Here is a 9851-nt window from a genome sequence, read left to right as displayed (position 1 = left end):
TGTTCTGCTCCTTCAGCTTCTGTTCTGCTCCTTCAGCTTCTGTTCTGTTCATTTTAGCTTCTGTTCTGCTCCTTCAGCTGTTCTGACAGAGTTTAGTTAAAACAGCTAAAGGAGATCTTCAGCTGTTCTGATGAATCCCTCAGTTCTTTGGGTCAAACAGTAAAACAGGAGAACATTATGTTTCTTTTGTGATCCGGTGAATCCAAACCAGGTCCAGAGTGATCAGGTCCAGAAGAGACGGGCTCCTGCGGTTCGGCCCGGTCCGACAGCGAGACGAACACGTCGAGGACGGACGCCGAGGGACAGAGGAGATATTTCAGGACCTGCGTGACGTCCTTCATGACCTAAAAACTACATTCAGACCTGGGAGGGACCAGGTTCTGACACCAGCTCCGACCGGTCCCCCCCGTCCAGAACCGGTCTCTGGACTTCTCGAGTCCTCGCGCCTCATTCAGAACTAATGAAAGTTTTTAGCTGCCGCTCTGCAGAGGCTGACCCGGAAGACGAGCCGTTAGATCTGAACCAGAACCTTTGAAGACCCGTCGGACCTCGATGCTCAAACAGAAAAATGTTTTTAAAATAATTAAAAAGAAACTAAAGCTTCCTGTTTGATCCAGCTCGTCCACTTTAGTTGATAAAGTTTTAATCTTTTATTTTATAACTTCATGAACTGAAGCTGCTTTTTAAACTTTCAGCTCTTCTTATTGAAGATTTATTCAAAACTCTTCATTTGTTTAGTTCATTGTTGACGAATCAAACGACTGTCTACAGCTCCGCACCGTTTACAGAGTCCGTTTAAAACGATCAGAACCGTTACGTAAATTTAATAATTTAATAATTTAATAATTAAATAATTAGGCTGTAAAAGAATAAAAGTAAACGGTGCTGAGGAGGCGGCGGAGTTCATCAAACTGAGGAATAAAGGAGCGTCTCAGATTTAAATCCTGCTCCCCCAGCTGTCCCAACAGATGGTCCACCCCCCCAGAACCCCCACTTTACTCTCCTGGCTGACATGCCGACACCCGAACACACCAGATCAGAGACGAGACGATGAAGAGCAGGAGAGGAAGAGGAGCTTTGAAGTCAGATTTTCACCTTTCTGCTGCGAAACGATGCCTTCACTGACCCAGTTATTCACAGTTGTCAGTGCAGACGTTCTGAAGCGTGATGCCTTCACTGACCCAGTTATTCACAGTTGTCAGGGCAGACGTTCTGAAGCGTGATGCCTTCACTGACCCAGTTATTCACAGTTGTCAGTGCAGACGTTCTGAAGCGTGATGCCTTCACTGACTCTCAGTTTGAACGGAGGAGCTCAGATGCTTCAGAAGTGATTTCTGTTTGAGCTCGTTATGGTCACCATGGTAACCACACACCTGTGTCCGGGTCAACGCAGCCTTCACTTCCTGTTGGAGGCTCATCCCCCCCGCTGTTCACACTGGGCAGCGCTCGGACCCCCAGCAGAGGTCACGACCCCCCACTCGTCACAGATGGTGGCCCGCTGACAGGTGGAGAGCTGACGGCTCCCCGAAGGTCTCCGCTCTCTGCAGCTGCAGAGGGGACTGACCCCCCCACCCCCCCTCCCAGGAAAACAAATCTCATAAAAACACAAAAGCCTCCTCTGGGATCCTGAACACAAAGAGACTCGAGGAGCCGCCATCTGCTGGACCCACGAAACACGAAAACTAACGTTTTATCTTCCGTTCAGTTTGTTGATTTATCAGAAGGTCTTAAAGAATAAGGACTTCCTGCACACTGAGGGGGGGGGGGGGGGGGGCATGAATCACTCAAGGGAACCGGATCGCCTCATCGTCATGAGTCACAAACAAGGTTCCCTGATGTTTCTCTGAGTGAATCATTGTCGCACAGAACAGAGGCTGGAAACAGAAACGACGGACGATACGAGTCCTTCAGTTTGAATCACGACGAGCGCCGGCGGCGCTGAAGAACTCTGAGAGATGCTGCGAAGAACACGACGTGGAGCCGGCAGGATGAGGACTCGCACAGAACCAGAACCTCCCGCCGTGTGTGAAAACTCAGTGATTCAGATTCATAGGAAGAAAAACGTCCCGGAGCAGGACCCTGAAGAACACCCAGAACACGATCGTCATGTGACGGCGTCTGGCAGCTGAACGTCTGGCTCCTTCGTTTACCAGATTTGAGGCGCTGAAGTTTTGATTCCAGACTTTAGCTCGTTAATCTCTCCTCTCTTCAGAAACTCTTAATGAGCGAATTCAGCCGACGAGGTTCTGTTTTAATGAAAAACTGTATCGTTTGTGCATAAACCAACGAATCTGCGGCGTTAGCAACGAGTCTGCGCGCTGAATGTTTCGCCTGGACTCAGAGAGCTGAAGACAAAAACACTTGGAGAAGTCCAGCAGTTTGAGAGCTCAACCAGAAACCCTGACTCACTAAGACTGTGCAGCTCCTCGTTCAGCTCCATTTTCTGCATCAGAGTCACTCAACAGACATTAGCATGTTAGCTAATTATTAGCCGAAAGGTTTCCTGCTGAGCACCAACTCCGAACTGCAGGAGCGTCTCGAGGCTTCATAAAGGAGCAGCGACTGACCGTGTGAAGTGGTCCACCAGCGCTCCCACCAGCTCGCCCACCCTGTCCTGGTTGGGACACAGCTGTCCTTCCTGAAGACACAGCAGGACGTCGTCCTGAGAGGCCGTGTGCAGCGCCACCATCTGGTCCACCCCGCTGGTCACGCTCAGTCCTGTAAACTGGGACAGGACACAGGAGTTCATGGAAGCTGCTGCCACCGTACAGTCTTTGCTCATCTGCATGGATACAGGAGAACTTTAACAAACACGGGACATGAAACCTTCATGTGATCTGGAATTAAATGTTTATTATTTACCAATAATTAAAGTTTTTGTTTCCTGTGATGAAACGCAACTGTTGCTTTTAGTATTTTTATTTTATTTCAGCAGCTAAACTGTTTCACATTTCAGTTTTCATTTTTTGACAAATGTTTTAGCTCTTCTTCCTCTTCATCATCTTCTTCTTCTTCTACTTTTGGCTTTTACCTCAGGGGTCTCCACAGCGAGTTGTCCTCCTCCATCTCACTCTGTCCTCACTCTGTCCTCTGTCCTCACTCCAACTACCTCCATGTCCTCTCTGCATCCATATGTCTCCTCTTTGTCTTTTTCCTGCAGCTGCATTTCTAATATTCTTATATCAATATACCCACTGTCCCTCCTCTGGACATGTCCAAACCACTGTCCCTCCTCTGGACATGTCCAAACCACTGTCCCTCCTCAGGACATGTCCAAACCATCTCAGTGTGTCCTCTCTAACTTCATCTCCCAGTTGTTCAACCTGTACTGTACCTCTGATGATCTCAGTCCTGATCTTCTCCATCCTTGTCTCTCCTAAGAAGAACCTCAACATCTTCATTTCACTTCCAGTTCTGTCTCCTGTCTTTTTGTCCATGTCTCTGTCTCCAGACCAGACAACACAGCTGGTCTCACCACTGTTTTGTAAACTTTTCCTTTGACCTTTGCTGACACCCTTTTGTCTCAAATCACTCCTGAAACTTTTCTCCATCACTCCATCCTGCCTGGACTCTCTTCTTCTCCTCTTCACCACACTCCCCATGTTCCTGGACAGTGGACCCCAAGTCCTTGAAGTCCTGCACCTTTGAGACCTCTGCTCCTTGTAGCCTCACTGTTCCACCTCCTCCCTCTCATTCACACATGGACTCTGTCTTACTACGACTGACTTTCATTCCTCTTCTTTCAAGAGCATACCTCCACCTCTCCAAGTTCTCTTCCACCTGCTCCCTGTTCTCACCACAGATCACAATGTCATCTGCAAACATCATAGTCCACGGGAATTCCTGCCTGACCTCAGCTGTTAGTTGGTCCATCACCAGAGCAAACAAGAAGGGGCTCAGAGCTGATCCTTGATGCACTCCACCTTCATCTCGAAGCTATCTGTCACTCCTACTGCCATGATCCCCAGTTCTCTGTCATCTGCCTCCATGCCATGTTTCTGCTGTTTGTCACTCTACCACGCCCCCGCTGCACTTGCAGCTCGTCAGCCCTTATTCACTGCGCCTGTTCCTGGCCTTATTTAAGAACTCCTCTCACCACTCTGCCAGATTATCAGACCTTCCATGGATCCTGTTATCCAGCCATCTAGTATCCTGTTCTTGCCTGTTTCACACCTTGCTCTTCAGATTTCGACTTCACGTCTGCCTTGTGGATTTACTGTTCTGCCTGTTCTTCAACTTGTTGTGATTTAGCGCTATATAAATAAACTGAATTGAATTGTTCCTCATACGATTTGGTTCTGCCCATCTGACCCTGGTGTTGGACTACTATGGATTCTGGATTATGGTTTGATCTTTGGATTTGTTCTTGAACCTTTGACTCCCTGTGTTTAACCCCGCTTCGCCCTTTGGACCACGACCCTGCATTGCCCCCCTGTCAACAGCATTAAAGGCCTCCCTCTGCTCTGCCTTTCCACCAGTTGCAGTGACGTCATCACTCCAAGCTTCAATAGGTGGCTCTCACCCCACCTGCCTGTGAAGACGTGTTCCCGCAGCTGGATCCTGACTCTCACCTACAGCTGCAAAATCAATAAAACTATGCTTTGTTATTAGACTCTTGTTGTCTGTCTGATTCTGAATAAAAACCCAGACCTCCTGATAGTATAATCTGGCCAGAAGCTTGGGCGACAAGAGCTCTTAAATAGAGCGGGAAACAGGTGCAGGGCATAAGTATTGATTGAGCTGTGAGTGCAGAGTGACAGAGGCAGAAAACATGACGCCTACTGCACATCTCACCACTGTCCTGATGTCCTCATACATGTCCTGTACCAGTCTAACATGTTCTGCTGTCCTCCTGTCAGGTGCTTTTTCTAAATCCACAAAGACACAATGGAGTTCTTTCTGACCCTCTCTGTACTTCTCCATCAGCATCCTCAAAGCAAAGATGGATCTGTGGTGCTCTTTCTTGGCATGAAACCATCCTGCTGCTCACAGATAGTCACCTCTGGTCTAAGTCTTGCTTCCACAACTCTCTCCCAGATCTTCATCATGTGACTCATCAACTTAATTCCCCTGTAGTTGCTACAACTCTGTACATCACCCTTGTTCTTAAAAATGGCCACCAGCACTTCTTCTCCATTCCTCAGACATTTTCTCACCCTCAAATATGCCATTGAATATTTGAGTCAAAAACCTCACTGCCATCTCTCCAAGACATTTCCAAACCTCCACTGGTCATCAGGTCCTACTGCCTTCCCCTTCTTCATTCTTTTCAGAGCTTCTGGACTTCACCCTCACTAATCTTTCTCACTTCCTGGTCCACAGTTTCTATGACCTCTGCTCTTCTTTCTCTTTCATTCTCTTCATTCATTAGCTCCTCAAAGTTCTCCTTTGCTAAACGAGGAGCTGCTCGACGTCGGTGTGAAGTCACGCATGTGCGCTACCTCCTGATGCAGGCTCAATGATGTGCTCAATAATGTGCGCTACAGTTTTTCTGCACAAACAGATGGATAAAAGTAACGGACAGCAGAGTGCTGTTTGTGCTGATCACACGTTTCAACATGTGGGAGCAAACCAGCCTCATCCTGGTCCAAACCAGCGTTCCTGTACTCACATTTAACTGTTTCATTGCTCCAGATTTTAATGTCTGGGAGTGTCGTTGAAATCCATCAGTCACAGCGCCACCTACTGACCTGGCATGGAATCTACAGCCGATTTAACGAGCGCAGCTTTACCGCGTGAACGTGTGACTGTTCCACCATCAACATCTGGAAAACGTTAACGACCCCAGAGATTGTTCACGTGTAAACTGGGCCTGAGCGACACAAATGCACTGGAAACTACCAGTGAGTGTTATGAGTTTTAATACGTGTATCTTTCAGTGTTCTCTCATTTAAATCACGGCATGTTTGGATTATTTCTGCTCAGGCTGAGTCTGCTGGGAGGAATTGAGCTTTCGGTTCACGCGTGGAGGTGCAGTGGAGGGAGACTCGTGTGCTGTGACCCAGTTAGAGCACCGAACAGACGTTGTGCAGGCAGGAGGAGGTAGATATCAGAAGAATCAGAACCAGTCGGGTCCAGGTGAAGCCGAGTGTTTGAGGAACAACCGGACAGAGAAAGTGAGTCTCAGCTGTGGGAGTGGGAGACAGAGCAGATCATAATCCTCTTACCACCCCCAGCTCACGCAGGTTAATCCAGTCAGGACAATAAAGAGCTGGACGTCCTGAAAAGGACAACCTGTCCCCTCGGTGAAGGGAACACTCCTGAGTTAAAAAACATCTGTTAAACAATTTGTTCTGCTGCTGAAGCTTCGACGTTACGAGACGTTCGTGTAAATGAAATGTCCTCAAAGAAACTTTAAAAAAAGAAACTGTCCAGATGAGCCAACAGAGAATTATTGGATTTGACACCTGGATGATTGAGCATGAACTTTGTTGTCTTCAAAGTGACTTCAGACCCCGCTCATCAGCGACCCCTCGAGGACCTGCCGTCTTTAACGAGAATAATTTGGATGAACTCTGGAAGACATGCGGAGTGGAGTTTCCTAAACTCACCTGTGAAGCAGCAGCTCTGCAGACAGCCGACGTCGGCTCTGGTTCTGTAATCCTGGAGGAAAACGGGTCTGAACGACAGCGACAGGTTTGATTCTGGTTCCTCCAGTTTTCGATGAATCTGGGCTTCGGTCTGGTGACGTGTCCTGATTTTTAAATAAATGTTTTGTGTTTCTGACGTGGCTCTCCCTCCTCGGTCTGAGCAGCGGACCTTAATGACAGCAGCTATCTTCAGCTGCTTCGCCGCTGCATAACGATGACGTTTAACCCTCTGGCTAACAGCTGCGCTGACTCGGGTCCAGAGCCGGTCCTGGGCTTCACTGGAACCTCAGGTGGAGCTAAACTGACTGCAGTAACTTCCGTTTTAAACAGTTAATTCTGATCGGACCGACAAGCTAACAGCTAGTCTGAGCGGGACCGAGATCAAAATGGATCTTAAAGCAACTCAAATGTCAACGTGCACGGCACATCACACGCTCGTCGATAAACCATTACACAGAAATCTATAGCAATGATCCGGACAAAGACCTTTCATAGTGTTTGACCTTGATTTGTGACCTTGATCTTCTGGAATGATGAAAAGAGTACAGGTGTGCCATCTTATGGTGGTAGATGTTCAGTTAAATTATCTGGAGTGGACCAGAAGTTCTGGGTGGGACAAGGTGAAGTTCGGCTCAGACTAGCCGTTAGCTCGTCTCCAAACTGAGGTCGGTGTTGATGCGTACGATACGACACAACGTACAAAGATCTGCTGAAGAGACACGGCAGCGTGTTCTCGTTTATAAACCAGATGAGGTCACGTTGTGTTTTACAACCACCAGCTGAGGTCTTCGTGAATTAAACGGACGTGTTTGACTCGTTGGAGTTTCATCCAGGGTTGTGTGCAGCGATGAGACTCGTCCTCAGATGTTTGTCGCTACTCTGGAATCAAACCTGCAGCTTTTGGCAATAAATCAAAATTAAATTTCCACTCGGTCTCGCTCTGCGTCGCTCACATGACAGAGCTCAGAGCAGCACACGGAACTGAAAAACACAAAAGATCCACTTCAAATAAATACAAAAAGATAAAAAGATGGTTGTTGGAGGAAGGAGGGGTCGATCAAGACTTTTGCACAGGAGAATCCAGGTTCACGTCCCTCGGAGCTAAAACCTAAATTTGAAGCTTGATGATGTCACTTCAGATCCTGTGAGACCTCCGATCCAGTTCCTGAGGTCAGGTCTTAAAAATGAGCCAGATCCACGTCTCATGAAAACAGGAAGCAGAACTGAGTCTGCGTCCAGATGTTCAGAAGAACAGCAGAACCTCTGCGTTGAAACGGGTCAAGATCCCCTCCTCCGGTTCTGAAACCGGTTCAGCTCAGACGCTGCGAAACCCGGCGAGACTGAAAACAAAAAGTCTGACCCAGATTGTTGGACGCTGTGAAGACGTGGACCTGCTGCGGTCCGGAGTCGTTGCTGGAGTTCTGAACATTTTCAGCTCCGACCCGATAAAAACAGGAAAGTAAAGTAATAAAGTAAAGCAGAATAAATCAAATGTTTCAGTTTGTTGACTCGTTCAGGTATAGGAGCAGTAACTAACGTAATGATGCCGGGAGTCGCTGAAACTAAAGAAGCCTTTAATAAACCGTTACATTCAGATCGAACGACGTCACCATGTTTACCGGTTCTCTTGGTTCTGTTCACTCTGGCAGTTTAAACGAGCGCTAACGTAAAAAAACTGCTTTGGTTTTAAAAAGTCACAAAGTTAAAAAAAACTAAGCCACAAGAAAAATGAACGTATAAGATTATTAACGTTAATGTTAATTATTACTACAGAACACTTGATGTTGACTGCTTTACTGTCTGAATGTTCTTATAACAGTTTTATAATTCACTAATAATCTTTATTAATTGTTACATGAAACATAATTTTTAAGGATTACTAAATAATTTATGTGATTATTAATGCTTTATTAAGAGTTGAACTCAAGAAATATAATTTATGACGCATTAATAAATCATTTATAAGCGCTTATTAATATTATTAATGCGTCAAAATTATATTTATTAAGTATTAAACTCATGAATTAACTGTTTCTAAAGCCTTAATTATAATTTATAAATGTAGTTTTATTGTTTTTGCTTTCCATCGCAGATATTTTCTAATTTAAATAAAAAGGAACAAAGATCAAAGTTTGAATCTGCAGCGAGTCGCTTTATTAATGCGTGTTGAGCTCACGTGCAAATCACTCTCCTTCCTGAGGGTCGTTAGGGTCTGAAGAGCAGCAGTTCTGAGTCTAATACCCAGTGGACGGGGACAACAGTCTGGAAAACATCTGTTGAGTTCCTGACAAGAACCAACGCAGACATGTTCCTGTTTTTACTTTTCTACAACGTCTTATAATCTAGATGTTTTGTTGCTACTTTTTCCTTTTGACTGTTCTTTTGGTTGCCATTTTATTTTAATTTGTAAAAAAATTAAATAAATTACATTTGCATGGCTCTTATGATCGTCTATTGTCGTTGTCGTCACTGTTTGTTAAATCAGGTCTCTGTAAAAGAGTCCCCGAGGCTCAATGGGACTAACCTGTACAAATAAAGTTGAAAGAAAACAAACCCTGAAGGGAGGGCAGGCACAGTGATTTGCATGTGAGTTCAGCTCTCATAAACAAAGTAAATTATTGAAGTTTGAAACGTTTTTAGTTCAAACTCTTCCGATGAGAAGAAAAGCATCTTGAAGAAAGAGCAGCTCAGTTTTTAGGACGACGATGGAGCTCCGCTGCAGTGATGCATTATGGGTAACAACTCGTCTTTTAATAGGATTACTTGATTTAAATAATAAAAAGACAAGAGGACACTGAGTCCTCGTGAAGAGTCGATGAGAGGACTCACCGAGTCCAGAGGAAGCCTCTTCAGAACCTTGAAGTTCTTCTTTGGGTCCAGTTTGTAGATGGACTCGTCTGTGACCAGCAGGGCTCGGTCCGTGCGTTTGTTGAATCGGTTCACCTGCGAGAGAAGAAAAAAATCTACTTTAAAATCCTCGCAGCAGCCGAAGGAGCTCGATGTTTAACAATTCTGTTTTCTGTAAAGAAACAACAAATAAAAACGCTCAGGATTTTTAAAATCAAATTATTTAAAGACGATGAGGCTAAAAAACGTTGGAACTAAAGAAATTACATTTTCTGCTGAAAGAAGCTAAACATAGCTAAATGCTTAGAGGAGCAGAATGCTAGCTAAAGCTAATAAAGCTCAAAACACTAGCTAAAAGTAGCAGAATACTAGCTAAACAGCATAAAAAGCAAAAGGCTAGCTCAAAGATAAATA

The 9851-nt window shown here is 45.6% G+C and overlaps 1 protein-coding gene across 1 annotated transcript in view; it reads right to left on the bottom strand.

The window, feature by feature from the left end:
- The window catches only part of myo1g (myosin IG), a 41977-nt gene that overhangs the window by 5370 nt on the left and 26756 nt on the right, over nucleotides 1-9851 (bottom strand). The window contains exons 20-21 of the mRNA XM_037693504.1: nucleotides 9420-9533; nucleotides 2568-2725 (exon numbers count right to left, since the gene is read on the bottom strand). Coding sequence (XP_037549432.1) covers nucleotides 2568-2725; nucleotides 9420-9533 — 272 coding nt within the window. The remainder of the gene's footprint in view (nucleotides 1-2567; nucleotides 2726-9419; nucleotides 9534-9851) is intronic.

Source organism: Nematolebias whitei, chromosome 19 (genome assembly GCF_014905685.2).
Source record: "Nematolebias whitei isolate Nwh7 chromosome 19, NemWhi1, whole genome shotgun sequence".
In the NCBI taxonomy this organism is placed as follows: Eukaryota; Metazoa; Chordata; class Actinopteri; order Cyprinodontiformes; family Rivulidae; genus Nematolebias; species Nematolebias whitei.
Note: the sequence above shows the minus strand (reverse complement) of the source record. Positions and strands in the feature narration are given on the sequence as shown.